The sequence below is a fragment of the Nannospalax galili genome, unplaced genomic scaffold, assembly GCF_000622305.1.
Source record: "Nannospalax galili isolate Female #2095 unplaced genomic scaffold, S.galili_v1.0 scaffold646, whole genome shotgun sequence".
Lineage (NCBI taxonomy): Eukaryota > Metazoa > Chordata > Mammalia > Rodentia > Spalacidae > Nannospalax > Nannospalax galili.
The window spans coordinates 2,999,876-3,019,980 of NW_008355279.1; the positions used below are offsets into that span (position 1 = coordinate 2,999,876).

The 20,105-nt window shown below is 40.0% G+C and overlaps 1 protein-coding gene across 1 annotated transcript in view; it reads left to right on the forward strand.

The window, feature by feature from the left end:
- Ak9 (adenylate kinase 9) overlaps positions 1-20,105 on the forward strand; it is a 156,171-nt gene that overhangs the window by 56,149 nt on the left and 79,917 nt on the right. Inside the window, exons 17-22 of the mRNA XM_008852452.3 lie at positions 968-1,116; positions 3,541-3,697; positions 4,497-4,611; positions 10,061-10,137; positions 13,428-13,595; positions 14,452-14,619. Of these exons, the coding sequence (XP_008850674.1) occupies positions 968-1,116; positions 3,541-3,697; positions 4,497-4,611; positions 10,061-10,137; positions 13,428-13,595; positions 14,452-14,619 (834 nt within the window). The remainder of the gene's footprint in view (positions 1-967; positions 1,117-3,540; positions 3,698-4,496; positions 4,612-10,060; positions 10,138-13,427; positions 13,596-14,451; positions 14,620-20,105) is intronic.

Below are 20,105 nucleotides of genomic sequence, written 5' to 3' on the forward strand. Positions count from 1 at the left end.
GTAGATATGAAAAATATTACCATTGAAAGCTACCTGATGATATCCATGCTCAGATGCCAAGTAGCTCAGAAAGTAGCCGACTGTGACTAGTAATAATCAGATATATAGAGATTAGAAATGCATATGCATCTTAATGTCAATTGTATTAAAAATGAATGTTTCTGTATGAAACTGTGTATTTTAATAATGAAATGGAGATCTTTTTCAAAGTTTAAAACCTCATTTAATTTTATGTCTTATAGGGATAATATAGAGTACAATTTTGTATAACTGTATTAATTCAACTGTGAACCTAAAAATTTACAAACAATTTTGAAAGAGAAGCATCTTAGCTCTGGAAATTGTTATTGAATGTATCAATGCTGTTGTAATGAAATGCCTCTTCTAATTATATGGTTATTAAATAAATAATTTTTTTAAAAAGTTGGAGCCCTGGAACTCCAAAGAAAGCCTAGAAATGCAGAAGTAGTGGGCCAGGAGTAACTGTCAAGTTCCTCTCTCACTGGAGGAGTAGGTGAACATTTAAATGCTGGTGTAGCCCTGCCAGGAGGCACTTCCACCACAAATCAGAGCAGAAATCAAACGTGGGCCACCTTTTCCCCAACCAACTCCAGCTTGCCTACCTCCTGTCCTGTCCCCACCCTGCCCAATCTCATGTTTATAAAGGGAAGTCTTTATCTGTTTTCCAACTCCTTCCCTAGAAGCTTGGTTTATCTTCACTCCTGGATGCTCTGGTCTCTCCCTGGTTTCCTTGATAGGACCCTTCCCTGACTTTCATGACATGACTTTCATTCTGATGCACTAGATTCTGTGGTTAATATTTCTTCCTAGTTTCATTTCTTCTTACAGCATGTGCTGCAATAGCACAAAGACTTTCCTAGGTCAGACATCAGTGGTCATGTCTTCTTACAGATACTATTGTCCGCTAGCAACATGAATGGTATTCACTTATCTTATTTCACTTCAGTCTCAACAGAATTGTCAATAGAAGAGGTAACTGAAAACCACCCAGTGGTTATTTCCATGCTAGAGGAAACTCTAAAACAGGCAAAGGATATGAACTTTGAGCAGCCTTATGAAAAACATGCTGAAATACTAGAGGAAATCCTCAAAGAGGTAAAAAATAAATTCCAACCTACTAATTTTTATCATTGAATTGTATACAAAAAAGTGTTATCTGGTGTGTATCTTAGTAAAATGTGTACCTTTCAAATTCATGTACCTTTTGTTTTAAATTATTTATTTTTAACATTTCATACATATATACAATGAAATGTGATCATAACTACCCCTCATTTCCCCGAGGTGGCCAGAGCAAAAAGCCAAGCAATCACATCTTCAAGAAGGCAGAGGACACAGAGATAGATTGAAAATCTGACAAGATTTAAGAACTCTCAAAGCCCATCCCCAGTGACACACTTCCTCCAGCAAAGTCACACCTCTTAAAACCTTCCAAATTAGTGCCACCAACTGGGGACAAAATGTCCAAATATTTGAGGGATAGTCTCATTTAAAGTACCACATTCCAATCCCTGGCCCCCATACACTCATGACAATGTAAAATGCAAAATACATTTAGTCCAACCTTAAATATCTGCATAGTTTTTGCCAGTCTCAATGTTATTCCAATGTCCTGCAAAATCAAAAGACAAATTACATACTTCCAACATACTATGTTGGAGCAGAATACACATTCCCATCCCAAAAGGGAAGAATGGGGCATAGTGAGGAAATACTGGACCAAAATAAGATAAAAAACCAACAGGGCAAACACCAAATCTAGTAGCTCCAGGTCTGACTTCTGGGACTTTACTCTGAAAGGATTTAGATGGTTCAGCCCCTACAGCTTTGCTTTATGCAATATACATCTCTCTTGGGCTGGTACAACTCCCTGTATACAACTCTCCTTGGCAGATAGCTCATGTCTCCAGCATCTCCAAGGTCTTCTTGGGGTCTCTACTGCCAACTGGGCTTCACGTTCACAACTTCACACAGTGGCCTGTCAGGGCCTCCTTTATGCAGAGATGCCCTTACTGTACAGGGCAGAGAGCTGCCTGGCCTCAGTGGCTCTCTGAGTCCATAGAGGAAGAACTGATAACCCCTTAACTCTTCCATCTTTCATGCCTCTAAAGCCAGCATGTGAACGACTCTACCAAGCTCAGCTGCCAACCTGGGATGGACCCTGGCCTGCTTCATCCACATTACCAGCAGCTTTTGGCTATAGTAGCTTTCTAGGAGCAGGAACCTCCTTAGGCTTTTTCCTTTCACATGTTGGAGGTTTAGCTGGGTGTGATCTTGTCCTGAGGGTACTCTTTCCATTGTTTAAGTGCAAATCTCTAGGCCTCTCCTTCATCACTCTGGTCTCCTTCATCACTCTAATCTCCTTATCAAAGGGATCTTCTTCTTCAACACAGGCCTTGACTCCAACATTAATCTTCCTGGTGCTCTTTTTTAATTCAAACTGTACATTCTGCATTTATTTCTACCCCATTTTCTTTCTTCATTGTAGATTTCCATAATATTCACCACTAATAGCCATATCACTGATTCAATGTTAGACTGTCTTGAAATTGCTTCTGCCAAAGAAATTAGTCCATTACCTTTCAACTTAGCCTCAGACATTCTCTAGGCTGAGGGCAGACTGTAGCCAGATGCTTTGCCAGAATATCCCTGTTGCTACTTAAGTCCTTATTTCCCTCAGGGACTTCTTTGCTCTCAGCACTACTTTCCTCCAGGCCCCTACTAGAATGACCCATTAAGCTTTGCTTACAGCATTCAACTGCTTTTCTAATACGAACATCCATAGTCTTTCAAATTCCTCCTAAAACTCAGTCAGGCTCTTCACAACAGCCCACTCTCTGGTACCAACTTCTGTACTAGTTACTTTTCTGTTGTTGTAATAAGACACCATGACCAAGGAAGTTTATAAAAGAAAGAGTTTATTTAGCTTTTAGTTCTTGAGGGTTAGAGTCCATCATGGTGGGGAGGTGTGGCAGAAGAGGTAGCCAGAGCAGAAAGATGAGCAATCATATCTTCAAGCAAGCACAGGAAGCAGAGAATGACTGGAACTCTGGCAAGACTTAAGAACTCTCAAAGCTTTCCCTCAGTGACATGCTTCCTCCAGCATGGCCACACCTCCTAAAACTTCTTCAAACAATGCCCCAACTGGGGACAAAATCTCCAAATGCTTGGAGCCTATGGGGGACATTTTCATTCAAATTACCACACCCACTAAGAGATGTTAGTGCTGCCCATATGTGTGTGGGTGTGGGGCCGTCAGCAGGGCACAGACCTGCATTCATCTGTATTCAATGCTATGGAATAATAAATAGCAAAAGCACATTGTTATATTAGTAAAGGCTCTTGTTTTCTGTTTTTTAACTATTAAAACTATTTTATTACTTTAAAATTAAGTTGTTCTTTTTTTCCTCACAAAGTCAGAACTCAAAAGACACTTGAATTCTATAAAACTGACATTTCATGATCAGATTATTGACTTGTCAACTAACGATGTTTGTATCTATGTGCAATTTTTCACAGGCAATGGAAGGTAACCAAAATAGGTTTCCTGGTGCCCCCAAATATGGAGGATGGATTGTGGACAATTGTCCTGTTGAAAAAGAGCTGTGGATGGCCTTTCTTGATAAAGGAATTATACCTGATTTGGTGATCATCTTATCAGACACAGACAACAATGGTTGGTACATGTTTGTTTTGCAAATTTAAAAGAAAATTTTTATTGCTGATATTTATTTTTGGTTAAAATAGAGAATAAACTCTCCTTAGTGTCCTTAGATACAAATACCATCCCCAACTACCACCTCTAGCAATGCTTGCAGGACCTAGTGATAACACAAGGTAAGGATTCCGTCCTCTGAAAAGATGGCTTGGGATAATGTGCTGTGTCACTACACCTTCCAGCAGGCCTTTGTAATTGTTCTTGGGACCTGAAAATGTAGCATCCCCTCTCAGTCAACAGTTAAAACTTGTAAATGAACATTGTATATGACTAAGGGGAATTAGGTACGTAAAGATGCTAAATTATTCTATTAGTTTACCTCTTAAGAAAATATATCTGGGAACCAGTGAGATGGCTCAGTAGGTAAAGGTGCATGCTGCCAGACCTGATGACCTGAGTATAATACTTGATTCACATGGAAAGAACCAATTCCTGCAGGTTATCCTCTGACCTCCACACATATACACACAAATGGATACATGTGCAAAACAATTCTTAAAATATTTGAAATTAGAGTTTCTGAGGGAAAAATAAATATATATTTTCATGTTTTCATTTTTATTATTTATTCCATATTAAATAATGTAAATAATACGCCTTTCAAAGAAGACTTAAGACAATTTTCTACAATTTTAGAGACTGAGACTCTAGATAAATGCTTAAAGGAAAGTATGCAAATACGAATAATTTTTGTTGTTACTTTCCAAAATAGGCCACACTTTTAATAAATAATATTTTCTCTTTATTTGGATTTCAGGAAAATCCTTATTAAATAGAACATATTTAAAGAATAAGCAAGAAATTGATGCCAAGATTTTAGAAAGATTGTTAGATGAACTTCAAACCAAAAAAAAGGAGGAAGAAGCAGAACGGTAAGCTCTGCCGAGGGTGACAAACAAATCAATGCATCTTTATACCTATACCTTTAAAAGATTTTATTTTTATAACCCCAGCACTTGGGAGGCAGAGGCAGGAGATCTCTGTGAGTTAGAGGCCAGCCTGGTCTACATAGCGAGTTCCAGGCCTGCTAGGGCTACAGGGAGACCCTGTCTCAAAAAGACCAAAAGAAAAAAAAAGATTTTATTTTTATTTATATGCATGTGTGTGTGCATGCATACATGTACATGGGTACCCTCAGAAATCAGAAAAGGACACTGGAGCCCCTGGAACTAGAGTTATAGGCAGTTGTGAGCCACCCGATGTGAGTGCTGGGAACTGAATTCAGGTCCTTGGCAAGAGCAGTGAGCACTCTGAACCACTGAGCTGTCTCTCCAGCCCCAGCATGTACCTATACTTTCTGTACCTTCTCACAAGTTATGCTTGTGAAATTTCTCTAATATCAACAAGATAGTCTGTTAACTAGGCCAAGTTCTACCAAATTCCAAAAGAAACAGTGAGTTCATGAATACTTTAGACTCTACTCAGTTGTCAATAATTTCACAGCTCATATCAAATGTATTCTTAGTCAGTCATTGGATACACTTAGCATATATTTCATATATATATGTGCACACCGTATCTATCTTTCATTTGATTTTACCAACTAGAAACCACACACTGAAACAATAACATGATAGGACATAATTGAAAATTCACTGCTTAGAAACTACAAGGTAAACCTGCCTAGGTTCCATGTCAAGAAAGAACTGGTTATTTACATTTGACAGGTTTAACATGGAGGGTTTGTTCTCTACTCTTGGTGTAATGAAGAAATTTAAAATTGTGAACACACATTCATGTCTAGGGTCAAGATTCAGCTTTAACAATTAAGTTCTTCAGATTAAGGAACAAAATAGAAAAGGGAACAGTGACCTACTTTGCTAGTTGTTCTTCCTTGCTGAAACATACTCTTCAAAACTTTAAATGTTCGTTTGTCCATTTTGGGAGTCTGGAAGCAATGAAGAGGCCTAGGTAGTTAAACACCAGACTTCTTAATGTAAACCCATCAAGAAAACCTCTTAGTATTTATTAACCTTTTTTGTCTTTTTGAGACATGGTCTTCCAGCTTACCTGGAACTCACTATGTAGAACAGGCTGGCCTTGATCTCACAGAAATATACCTGCCTCTGTCTTCTGAGTACTGGGATTAAAGGTATGGGCCACCAAGCCCAGCCTCTTACTATTCATTGATGGTGCACATATTGCTTTCTCAAATCCTTTTCCTCCTTCAGATGTTAGCAGTTTGAACTGAGATTTAGGGGAGCTCATTAAGCTCTACAATTTATGTGTTTGGGAAGTGAGTGTAAAGGGGTTAACCCGTATGTGTACGTCAGAGGACATGTTTTTCAGTGACTGTTAGAGGCAAGTTCTCACTCTGTAGCCAGCCTGGCCTGGATCTCACTACATAGCCCAAGCTAGCCTTGAACTCTTGGTAAACCTCCTGCCTTAACCTTCCAAACGCTGGTTTTATAAGCATAAACCACCATGCCTAGGTTTCCAGTGTTTACAAAGAACATGACACAAAACTTAATACAATTCAGTTGAATTTGGTGAGTAAAATTATTGTTTTAATCTGCCGGGTGTGGTGGTGGACGCCTTTAATCCCAACACTTGGGAGGCAGAGGCAGGTGGATCTCTGTGAGTTTGAGGTCAGCCTGGTCTACCTAGTGAGTTCCAGGACAGCTGGGGCTACAGGGAAACCCTGTCTCAAAAAGACAAAAAAAAAATTATTGTTTTATATATTGACTAATATTTATTGCTAATTCAGAAAATAGTTACAAGTTTATTGCATTTTTTTAGATTTACAAAATTTTTGTTATAGATGGAGTAATAATCTGCTAAATTTAAGGAACTACTTATTTTTTTCCAGTGTATGCAAAATAGTCAAATATTTGAGTACAAATAGAATCATTTTTCCATTTTTTATTCTTTAATAGCTTTATACATATATAAAATGAATTTTAGTCACTTTTATCCCACTCTTCTCTCTCATCCCTCTCCTCCTGCTGAAACTCTTTTTGTTCCCAGCAAGTCTCCCTTTTACATGTCTTCTTTTTGTGTGAGGCCCACTGAGTTTAGTTAGAGGTTCTTGCCTGAGCATGGGTGGAAGGTTATTTACCTCTTTCTGAAGCATGGGCAATTTACCAATGACTATGTCACTGAAGAAAATGACACACACCCCTCTCCCATTAATGACCAGTAGTCTTCAGGAGGGGTGAGGCCACATGGGCTCCTCCTCCATCCATGTTGATAGACCCATTCCTGTGTAGTTCTTGTGCAGATCACCAGAGCTGCAATGAGTTCATGAGTGCAGCAGTTATGGGATGTTCAGAAGACTCCATTTGGCTGCACATCTCCCCATCTTTTGGCTTTTACATTATTTCTGCCCCCTCCATGATGCTCTCTGAGTCTTGGAGACTGTGATATGGATGTTCCATTAGAACCCTGCATTCCACCATCACTTATTCTCAGCACTTTGGCCAGTTCGGAGTTTTTACTTTAACTGCTGTACCGTAAAATAAGAAGCTTCTCTGGGACAGGAGAGATGGCTCAGTAGTAAAGAGCACTTGTTCTTGCGGAGAACCCGAGTTCAGTTTCCAGCACCCACATCAGGTAGCTTACAACTGCCTTTAATTCCAGCTGCAGGGGAACAGATACCTCCTCTGGCCTTTGTGGGACACACACACACACACACACACACACACACACACACACAAATAGAATAAGCTTGTCTGATGAAGGCTGAGTGCACACATTTATCTATGAATGCAAACATGAGACAGAACTTTGAGAACATGACCATTTAGCCAAGCAGCACTAGTACTGGTAGTTTCCCTGATATGGTCTATGACCTCCGCAGTTACAGACTCTTGACCAGGTTTACCAAACAAGGTATGAGTTCTCTCCTGTGGAGCAGGCCTCAAATCCAATCAGAAACAAGTTGGTTACCCCCATAACAGGCATGCCACCATTGCACCAAAGGGCACATCTTACCTAGCAGATCATATATAACTTACAGGATTCATAGCTGGGTAAAACTATTGACTTGTTGTCCCTCAGCAGTCTGCATAGTACCTTCCAGCTCAGTTCCAGTTTGATTTCTCTATGACCTGTAACCAAAGTATGTGGTGTCTTTAGCAATGGAGTCTTACCATCTAATTATGGTGGGCTACAAAGAGCAAAGGCAGTGTATTGTCTGTAATGGTTTTGGGGGTGCTGTGGGACCTCCCTGACCAACAACTCATGGAGATATATCCCACACCTGGCAGTGGAAATTTTTAGAGCTTCTGAAAAGAGTATTACCCACCCACAGAAATCTTAATGTAAGAGTAAAGTAAAGCTCATGTTGTTTATTGGCTAAAGGTCTACTAATTTTAAACAGATAAAAAATATGTGCATATGTAATTTTAAGAACAGTTATATCCTCTGGTTCCTCCCAAATATACCTTCTCACTCTTTTACTATGTGGAGTTTCCTGTTTCTACAATCAATTTTTACTTATTTGATTCTAAGTTTTCACATTTTCATAAGCTTTTTAATGTCAAACACTTGACACAGGCTTCTCACAGTTTCTTTATGCTGATTTTTAAATTTCAACAATGAGTATATCATAGAAAACTTTTTTCATATACTGTAGAAAGAGAAAGCTAAAATAGAAAAAAAAATCCCTCACTGACTTAGTCAAGTCTTACAAGTTGGTCTGAAAAGAGACTAAGGACTAATAATTGCATCATAGGTCAAGCACCTGGAAACAGGCTAAATTATTTTTTCTGGCATTGGCCTGCACATGTTAGGCAAGGTCATTTCTGGCATTATTGTGTATCTTTGGAACATATTTCCAAATGTTTATAGTCACTTTTAATGAGTGGTAGCTATACTCTTCCTCAGTCTGCTCAGGTCTTCAAGTCCTCCCAACAGGATATTTTATTCAGGTTTTAGAGAGAAAATTCTCACTAGCAGCCTTTTCTGGACCAAGTGGAATGAATGGCTGCCACCCACAGTCAAAACGAATAGGAAGGCGCCTCATCAACAAGACTCAGTGTCTCCCTGGTCTGAGTCATGACCAACGAGAAGCCCACTGACACTAAGACTCCTGGCTGGGGCTACTGGGAAACCCTGTCTGAAAAAGGCAAAAAAAATAGCTTTGGGGTCTGGAGAGATGACTCAGTAGTTAAGAAGAGCACTTGCTGCTCTTTCAGAAGTCTTAAGTGTGGTTCCCAGCACCAACATAGAAGCTCACAACCTTTTTATAATTCCAGTTCCAGGGGATCTGGTGCCCTTATTTGGCCTCACTGAGCTCGAGGTATGCATTTAGTGAACATGTTGGGCTGATGAGATGACTCATTGGGTAAAGATACTTTGCAGTGAAGTCTAATAACCTGAGTTTGAGCCCTAGGACCCACATGGTAGAGGATTACTGCAAGTTGTCCTCTGACCTCCACACACATGCCCCTACACATATATGTGCACACGCACACACACACACACACACACACACAAATAAACAATGTAAAAATAAGAGGTTTTTCTAGTTAAAAAGAAATGTATGCTGTCTATTCCACATAAAATTTTTTCCAGTTTATTTATTTTAATTTTATGTGTATGAGTGTTTTGCCTGCATATATATAAGTATACCTGTGTTGTGCAGTGTCCACAGAGGGCATTGGATTCCTGAAATTGGAGTTACAGATGGTTGTTAGCTACCAACCATATGGGTACTGGGCATCTAACCCATAAGAGTAACCAGTGAGCCATCTCTTGAGTCCCTTGACACAGAAAAATTTTAATACAAATCAGTATTAAAGAAAATTTGATGTTGGATGTGGTAGTACATGCTTTAATCCCAGCACTCAGAAGGCAGAGGCAGGCAGATCTCTGTGAGTTTAAGACCAGCCTGGTCTACATAGCCAATTCCAGTCAGGACTGCATAGCAAAATCAAAGATTTTAAAGAAAGAGAGAAAGAGAGAAAGAAAAAGAAAGAAAGGAGAGAAAGTTCATAATGCCACCACCCCAAAATAATTATTTTTAATAGTTTGAGTGTTTATAGCTTTCTAATCTTCATATATATATATAATTAAAATTATATTATACATGTAGTTTTATCTGCTACTTTTCTCACTTAACATGTTGTGGAAGTTGTCTGAGGAAAAAGGACACATCCATTTAATTTTTCAAATACAACATTCCATATTTTCTTACCAAAAATACCACACAATAACTGAAACTAAGTGTCATGAGTGAATTGACATTGTACACTGTAAAAGTAAGAAGCATAATGAATATTATAAGCAGTATTTTACCATTATGAGCATTTCATCCCATAATAATGTGAGATGTCTGAATCTCCAAAAATAATTAAAGTTTGGACATTTTCATTTCAGAAAAGTCAAAGTAGAGGAATTGAGAAGAGAAGAGGAAAAACAAAGGATAGCGGAAGATGTGGCTAAGAAAACAAAAGGCAAGCACAGATTCCTAAAGCTAGCAGTGCGCCGTTTAATCTAGTAGTGCTCCATTTAATCTAGTAGTGCTCCATTTAATCTAGTAGTGTGCCATTTAATCTAATAGTGTGCTGTTTAATCTTGCAGTGCGCCGTTTAATCTAGTAGTGCTCCATTTAATCTAGTAGTGTGCCATTTAATCTAGTAGTGTGCCATTCAATCTTGCCTCGTTGCTGCAATTTTCAAACAAATTATAAATGCATTTTTCTTTCCTGGTGATCATATTTCCCAGTTTGAGAAGAGTCCAGGTTTGTCTATGTACCTGAAACATTTATAATGCCCCCTTTTGTTCTCAAGATGTTCCAATTAGCAATAACTTATATCGACACTAGGATCATGGATTCATAGGAAAAAGATTCTAAGGCTAAAAAAAGATTCTTGACACAAAACCTACCCGTGCACCCTCTAAGAGGGATACGGTGCAGAACAGCATGTGATCACACGTGGCTGTTAGAATTACTTGTATTGGAAGATTCCTACAGGAGCTGAGGAAGCAGCCAAACTCCTGCTGTCTTCATACTTACACTTCTATCTCTCTTATGAAACAGCTTTCTTTTTTAAGATTGAGGTTCTCAAACCGGAATCTCTGAATTCAATTCATGGTCTCTGGAGTTCAACTGTATTTTCACTAACCTTTAACTGAAATTTAGTGTTTCTTTTAACTATTAATACAGATCACAAACCACAATAATATTCAGTACCTTGACTTTGTCAATACAAATGAAGACATTTTTATGTTTCATAATGGTTTTATATATCTCATTTGTGTTTATTGCTGTTCCAAAACTATAGTAGTTACTAAAACAGCTGTTAGTTCTGCTTTAATACATTCATTAAAGATGTATACATTTCCTACAACTCCAACTTATTTTCATATTTTAACAACTGTATTTCAATATAATTGGTATCATATGTATTTTACTTTATGACTTGAAAGCAATACTCTGAGAAGAGGTCCACACATTGCAGCAGACTACCAAAGAGACCATAGGTATCAAGAGTTCCCACCGCTATGCCACATGCCGCCCCAAAGCTTAGTGCCGTAGAACAACTGCACACTCTGTTCTGTGGGTCCAGGCTGCGGGCGACACACACTGGGAACAGCTGAGCACCTGGGTTCTGTTTTGAATGATCCACCATAGAAGTGGTCCTGTGCTGCCAATTAAGGGTTCGACTACTTCAACATCTTTACCAACTCATGAGACAGAACCCCTCAGCTGAGCTACTGCCAAATTCTTCATTCACAGGCACGACAAGGATAATGTAATGGTCTGGGGTAACTTATGATGAATCAACAGGTAACTAATATAACACATAATCAATAGTCAAATTTCAAACAGTTCAAAGATCCTAAAATACCACTTAATGAATTCTTGAGCTATATGATGCACAGATTATCCACTGTGATTTTAGCATAGAAAAAAGGATTTGGCCTTATAATAATTTTCTATAACATGACATATTTTTTCTCAATGTATATTTTTATTGAATTTTTGTGTATCTTAATCATATGTAGGCTCCCTCCCCTATTTGCACCCTCCTATAGTCCCCCCACCAGATTTCATGCATTCTGTCACATATGATAAGGTCTATTGAGTCGTTTGTGTGCCCAGATGTCCATCGGTGTGAGTCCATCCACTGGAGTCTCGTTAGCCCATCTAGCATCACTTCTAAAGATCAACTCTCCCTGACCCAGCAGTAATCAGCTGCCAATAATTCTTCAGCTAAAATTGGGGCTTCCTTCCCATTTCCCCAGTTCTATGCTGTGTTTTTGTCTGATCAAGTTTGCATAGGTCTTATGCATGCTATCATCACTGCTCTAAGTTCATAGAAGCAAAGTCCCAGAAGCCTATAAGACTCCATTTCCTTATGATCATGCATCATCCCTGACTCTTACAATCTTTCCTCCCCCTCTTCCATAATGGTCCCTGAGTCATGGGTGGGCGAGGTTTAATGTAGGAGTCCTGTCCAGGGGCACACACTCTGCAGTCTTTCATTCTCTACACTTTGACCAGTTTCGGCCTTCTGTGTGCATCACATTCTGTTGCATGAGGAAGTTTCACTGGTAAAAGTTGAGAGTTGTATTAGTAGTCTTTCTACCCTCCCCTCCTCCATTCCACTATGTTCTGTGAGCCTTAGGTATAGAGGGTCCACTGTAGATGTGTCACTTAGGGCTGGGCATCTCGCAGACACTATTCTCTGTGTGACCAGTTGTGGAACTCTGTAATAGTCTCCATCTGTTACATAAAGAAACTTTTTTGATGAGTGGTGAATGACATACTTGTCTGTAAATATAAGAATCCATATTTAGCACACAGAAAGAAACTACATTTGTCTAGGGATGTGACCAAGGTAGGGTTTTCTCTAGGATCTATGACCTCTCTGGCCGTGTGTATTTGCTATGTTTACAGTGCCACACATGAGTTCCCTCCCATTGAGAAGGCTTTAAGTCCAATTAAATACCTGTTGATTACCCCCAAGATAAACATGCTAGTACTGCACCACTATAGATTATTGTGCCATTCATTGTTGTGGTTATTAAGCTTTAAAGCTGGGGTTAGACCATTGACTTCCAAGTGTATCATGGTCACCAACAGCCACATAAAGCTTAGAGTTATAGTTTCTAAATTTACAGTCAACACATAGATTAGCATGCTATGCTGTTTATTACTTCTCTTAGCTATAATAAACCTAGTGTTACATATATTGTATCTACATATCTATACAGAGAGTCTAGTCTGGTGCTGCCAAATAGAAACATAATGTAAGCCACATAGATAACTAAATTTCCTGGTCGCTCCATATTTTACATTCAGTTTTTCATACTGCGCTATATACTTTATATTTACACATATCTCAATTTGGACTAGCTTCAAGTGCTTATAACAACATGTGGCTAGTGACTGTCATGTTGGATGGTATGGATCTAGCCATTTCCTTATTGAATGGATACTTTTCTAGTCTTTCCCTGTTAGAGTATTTGGGACTGCTAAAAACATTTCTTCTTTTGAATGAACCCTTCCCTCCAGCTTTCCCATAGTACTCTGAGAGGCAGACTGTCATTCTTCACCACTCCATATTAATAGATATAATACAGTGGTAGTTCGTCTGTCTCCACCATTAAAGCACATTCTGGGGGCAGGGCAGGGACCATTCCTTATACTTTATTTTCTCCTCCACACATAATAGCACCCAATAGGTATCTGTTGACTTAAGCTGAATAACAATATATTTCTTCTCATTCTTTCTAGAAACTGAAGAGGCTGATAATGAAGCTGACGAGGAAGCTGATGGTGAGGACTCTGAGCCCCATGAACAGTCTGAGGTACCTGAAATGCCTGAGTATACCAGAGGCTCGCTGTTACCTGAGGGGTCTGAAGCATCTGAGCTCCTGGAAGCAGAACATGAACCTGAAGGAGGTTAGACTTTACTGAGGGCTACCTCCTTCTTTCTGCTAGCATCCACTTGTGTGTGTGTGTGTGTGTGTGTGTGTGTGACCCCCAAGATAAACATGCTAGTACTGCACCACTATAGATTATTGTGCCATTCATTGTTGTGGTTATTAAGCTTTAAAGCTGGGGTTAGACCATTGACTTCCAAGTGTATCATGGTCACCAACAGCCACATAAAGCTTAGAGTTATAGTTTCTAAATTTACAGTCAACACATAGATTAGCATGCTATGCTGTTTATTACTTCTCTTAGCTATAATAAACCTAGTGTTACATATATTGTATCTACATATCTATACAGAGAGTCTAGTCTGGTGCTGCCAAATAGAAACATAATGTAAGCCACATAGATAACTAAATTTCCTGGTCGCTCCATATTTTACATTCAGTTTTTCATACTGCGCTATATACTTTATATTTACACATATCTCAATTTGGACTAGCTTCAAGTGCTTATAACAACATGTGGCTAGTGACTGTCATGTTGGATGGTATGGATCTAGCCATTTCCTTATTGAATGGATACTTTTCTAGTCTTTCCCTGTTAGAGTATTTGGGACTGCTAAAAACATTTCTTCTTTTGAATGAACCCTTCCCTCCAGCTTTCCCATAGTACTCTGAGAGGCAGACTGTCATTCTTCACCACTCCATATTAATAGATATAATACAGTGGTAGTTCGTCTGTCTCCACCATTAAAGCACATTCTGGGGGCAGGGCAGGGACCATTCCTTATACTTTATTTTCTCCTCCACACATAATAGCACCCAATAGGTATCTGTTGACTTAAGCTGAATAACAATATATTTCTTCTCATTCTTTCTAGAAACTGAAGAGGCTGATAATGAAGCTGACGAGGAAGCTGATGGTGAGGACTCTGAGCCCCATGAACAGTCTGAGGTACCTGAAATGCCTGAGTATACCAGAGGCTCGCTGTTACCTGAGGGGTCTGAAGCGTCTGAGCTCCTGGAAGCAGAACATGAACCTGAAGGAGGTTAGACTTTACTGAGGGCTACCTCCTTCTTTCTGCTAGCATCCACTTGTGTGTGTGTGTGTGTGTGTGTGTGTGTGTTGTGTGTGTGTGTGTGTGCTGTCTGTGTGTCTGTGTATCTGTGTGTGTCTGTGTCTGTGCCTGTGTGTAATGGAAGCTGGCTAAGGCTGGAAAGATGACATTCCATAGTGTGTCCAGATCACATAGTATACAGTACGGTGGAAAAGCTGAGCCTCCCTCAGCTCTGGGACGGGCACAAGGACTAGGGACATAATTTGTAGGACATTTTACCCAAAAAGCCAGAAGGTACCATTAAAATACTAAACTACAAAGCTTTTCCCTTTCTTCCAGTCTCCTCCCCTCCCTCTCCTCCTCCTCATCCCTATCCTTTTCTTTCTTTCCTTGCTATCATGTTTTATTTACTATTTAATGTCATTCTAAGTAAAGAAAGGATTTAATTTAAATTATTAGCATGTTATAATTTATCTTTATGTCATGGATTGCTATTTTAAATGCAAATATAAGAGCATTTAAAGCTCATGTAGAATTGCCAAAATGATACAATTCTTATTTTATAATTGATACATGCTTAAGTATTTCATTCTTACCAATATTTAACTTAGCTTCACAGCATCATACTAACTCACCTTTTTATTTCACTTCTTAAAAATTATTTTAAATGATACAAAATGAGTATAAATATTTGTAGAATACATTATGATAATTTAGTGCATGTGTACCATGTGTAATAACCAAGTTATGATAACTAGCCCTTCCATCTCTTAGGCGTTTGTCATTGTTTTGTGTTGGGAGCCTTGAAACACCTCTCTTCTAGTCTTTTATAAAATGTATAAGTCGTTGTAAACTATAGCTGCCATCCTGTACTGAAGAACCTAACCCTTCTTCCTCCTACCTCACTGAAAGGGAAAGGAGTTCGGGTTCACCTTGGCTTTTCTTTTCCTTCCACATCCTCATCTTTAGCAAAGGAATGAACTAACTAATGACTCAAAAAGGACATGTTCAGGTCCTTGGTTAATGTATTTCTTTAAATGCCAACACTTGCTTTCTTTCATTCAGTGTGTGTGTGTGTGTGTGTGTGTGTGTGTGTGTGTGTGTGTGTGTCCCTGTGGAAATCAGAAGACAGTGTTCCAGAGTCGGGTCTATGAAACAAAGTTCCTGGAAAGAATTGCGCCTTACAGTGAACCTACTGATTAGAACTTCAATGACTGTGGCAAGTTCGGAATGTCCAGAGCCAAATTATCTTGGATCAATCTTTTGCCGGCCCTTTAATAGTCATTTAATGTCCTCCTCTGGATGTGATCTAAAATCTTTGTGACTATTGGATAATTCTTTAGAATGTACTGTTAGGGTCCGTGACTTGATGGGTCCCCTCCAGATAACAAATACACGGGATTGGAGATGTAAAAATCAAGCAGAGTCTTTACTTTCCAGCCGGCTGGGGTCGACCGGTTTCCCAAGACATGCAAGTCTGGTCAGAACGATCGACCCCCATTCAGTGTCAGATACAGATTATATAGGCCCACATAGTCATTACACAAAAAGCATTCCTCAGCAGACACTTTGATCAAACATCTTCTAAAAGCTATAGTTTCGGTTAAACATCTTTTCCAGGAAGGCTAGATCTGGTGTAAGCCTGGTGCAACTTCCTTCTCTTTGTTCCTTATCGGTTATCTGGTATGTGCAAACAGGCCTACAGGACACATTGCAAATCAACTGAGTCAGGGGTCCAGGGTCCAGGAAGGAGGTTTACAGCACTTCAATTCTTAGCATTTCAACTAGGTTAATCATCCATGTGTGGTAGATACAAATCAGGCAGAACAGGCAAGCTTAGCAAGTAAATCTAAATCAACATTTTAAACAGAGTTTTCTATCAAAATACAGAGTTCTTACAGCATTCATCAAGGTATTTCATTTTTTTTCCCAACAGTACAAGCAGAGCACTAGCTTCCACCAACCAAAAGTGTAAGATTTCGATCAGATAGCATCTGAGACTGTTCCTGAGATGTCTCTGCTTTTCTGGTACCTACCTATCTAATGTTTCCACCAACATATTTTTAAAATATCTTGTGATTTATTTATACTTTAGGTGTTTTATTTATATTTTATGAGTGTTTGACTTGCATGTATATAAGTGCACCATGTGCATATAATGCCCGCAAGGGTCAAAAGAGGGCATTGGATCTGCTGGAACTGGAGTTGTAGACAATTGTTAGCTGCCTTATGGGTGCTGGGAACAGAACCTGGGTCCTCTGCAAGAGCAGCTATTAGTCTTAACTGCTGAGCATCTCTCCAGCCCCTTGATTTGTGACTTTCTTTGTTCTGCTACTATAAAAGCTTCATAAAACTGTTACCACACTGGAACATGAAATTTGGATAACCTAAATCTGTCGTCCTAGGCTATGGTCACTCATGTTTAGCTCCAGAATCATCTCTTATGCCCTTTGAGGAGGAAGTTGTGCTTTTGTGTTGACAGTTCTTGCCTGTTACCTTGTTAGGCAGGACTCTCTACTCAGGCAAGCTGGCCTGGAAACTTCTGGCCCATTGTCCTGTCTCTGTCACCCATCATAGGAGTGTTGGGATTACAAATACTAGCCACCCATATCCGGCTTTTTATGTGGATTCTGGGGGTGGAACTGAAATCATTAAGCTTTCTTAGCAAGGACTTTTACCAGCTGAGTCATCTCCCTGGCTCTGCCATCACTTGATCTGTTTGTCCTAGTTCAAGAAGAAAGCCTGATCTCTGGAAGACACCAGTGACCCCTCTGCCAATGCAGTCACACTCACACTGCACAAGTCCATTAAAAGTCTGTGCTCATGATAGGGCATCAGGAAAGCCCATGAAAATGAGACATTAAAGCAGGCAGACTTGGTATAATCTCCTCTTCTCCTATGCATGCTGCACATGGACATGCATGCTTCCTGTCCCACTGGAGTCCATTGAACTTCACTTACAAGATGAAAGTTCAGATTCACAGGCAACATGCAGAGAGACCAAGCAGAGCTGCTGAGCTGCCACTCGGTCCTGTGTGTCCATGCCATGGGTGAGTCACCCTACCCCAGTTCGCCTTTGCTCTGGTGGGAGTACAGGTAGAAATACCAGCGCACCTTCCCAAAGCAACCAGATATGTTACACCAATGTGCTTGAAAATTGGAAGAAATTTGATTCATCCTGAGACAGAAACAAGCCATTTTAGTTTGTGCTAGGCAAGCAGGAAGTGATCTGAGGCTAGGAAGAAGGGATAGCCCAGATGAATGTTAGAGAGACAAGCTGACAATCTCCCCCAGGCTATGCCCACAGAACCACTGGGTACCCAGGCATCATCTCTTCTCCACCCATAACACTCTCATCTTTGATGTGGAGCTTCTAAAACTAGAAGGACATCTTAGCTCCCTGTACATAGATCTGCCATGGAGGGATCTGGTGCCTCCAGACACACTGTATGCAAAACTCTTCCTGATATCTACTCCATTCGTATAGACATCTACCTGGTCAAATGTGTTCTGTCACTCAGCTTTGCCTTAGCCACTTCTATGCCCTTTTTCCTTGTATATATAGAGACTGTACTGAACAGCTTCAGCTGTCAACTTGACACAACTGAAAAGCGGACACCTCAGTTGGGGGATTGTTTCTATTGTATTGGCTTGTTGGCATGTCTGTGAGGCATTTTCTTGATTGCTGAGTGATAAGGAAGGGCCCACCCCTCGGTGGGTGGTGCCACTGTGGGCAGATGGTCCTGGGTTGTATAGGAAAACAGGCTAAGCACAGCCCAGAGGAGCAAGCCAGTAAGCTGTGTTCCTCCATGGTCTGTGCTTCAGTAGCTGCCTCCAGGTTCCTGTCCAGCTTAAGTTCCTGCCTTGGCTTCCTTCAGTGATGGACGGTCACTTGGAAGAATAATATTCGTCCCTAACTTGCTTTTGGTCAGTGTTTTATCACAGCAATGGAAACCAAACCAGAACATTAACCTAAACTATATGCCCTAAACCTTGTTGCTCATTTTGTTTGGGGGTAAACCTTCAGTTTCAGTCTTTTGATTTAGGCTTCCAGTTACATATACTGTTAAGAATTGGGGCTGGAGAAATGACTCGGTAGTTAAGAGCACTGGCGGCTCTTGCAGAGGACCTGAGTCCAGTTCTCAGCACCCACATGGCAGCTAACCACCATCAGTAACTCCAGTTCTAGGAGATACAGTGCCTTCTGGCATCCACAGGCATTACAGGCATGCATATGGTGCACTTACATACATACAGGTGAACACCCATTCACATTAAAAACAAAATAATTAACAGCACAAAGGACAGGTTAACTTTAGAATAGGTGTGGGTGTTGGGAGTAGGGTCTGTAAAAATTTTTATTTTATTTTACTTTGGATTTTATTTAAACTCTGGGGAGGGAGGGAGGGATTGAGGGAGTGAGAGGGGAAGGGAGGGAGAAAGGGAGAGAAACTGTCTGCTCTAGGCCCTCACACCTACCCCTGCAACCCACTTTCACTTCTAAGCTGGTATCTGTCATCCAGTCAGCCTTCTTCACAACCTGACACACAGAATAAAAATAAGTGAATTTAAAAAATAAATAAATAAATAAATAAATAAATAAAAAGAAGGAGACGGACGTGGTCACACCTTTAATCCCAGCACTTGGGAGGCAGAGGCAGGTGGACCTCTGTGAGTTCAAGGTCAGCCTGGTCTATATACTGAGTTCCCAGACAGCTGGGGCTACAGGGAGACCCTGTCTCAAAAAGACCAAAAAAAAAAAATGAAGGGAGCTTGCTCAGCTTGATAAAAAATAACTGCAAAAACAAATCTCATAGTAACAGCTAGCACACTTAAAGAGTGGAGTGCTTTTCACCCTATGGTTTTCCTAGTGGACTTTCAGGACTTTTGTAGTCTTATAACCATCCAAGCTCCACTTCTTACGTTTCAGGAATGTTAATCAAGCGTTTGAAGTGGAGGTGCCACTTGTAGCTCTTCCACCCAATGCATGCCCAGCCATGATGGCAAATTCTTGAGAGTTCTCTACGCAAAGATGCTGTCGTCACAGCTTTGGCACTTCCTGGGTTTTCATGCTGCACTCTCTGCTGATCAGGTTCTTGGCTCTTCCTCTGTGGTTCTTTCTCACCTTCTGTTGTCTGACAGTAATTTGGTAAAAGAAATGATGCTTTTGTCCCCACCCCCTGAACCATACACATTTCAATTTTTGTTGCCATAAAAGTGCGTTATGCTAAATTTTCTTTTTTTCTTTCTATTATTTTTATTTAATTTTTTAACCCAAAGAGAGGCAATTTTAACACATCTTCCAGAAATAACTTTAAGCAGTTTACATTTGTGTGTGTGTGTGTGTGTGTGTGTGTGTGTGTGTGTGTGTGTACAATGAAGTTGGGCTGGAGCGATGGCTCAGCAGTTAAGAACACTGGCTGTTCTTGCAAAAGACCTGGGTTCAAATCCCAGCAACCACATGGCAGCTAACAACT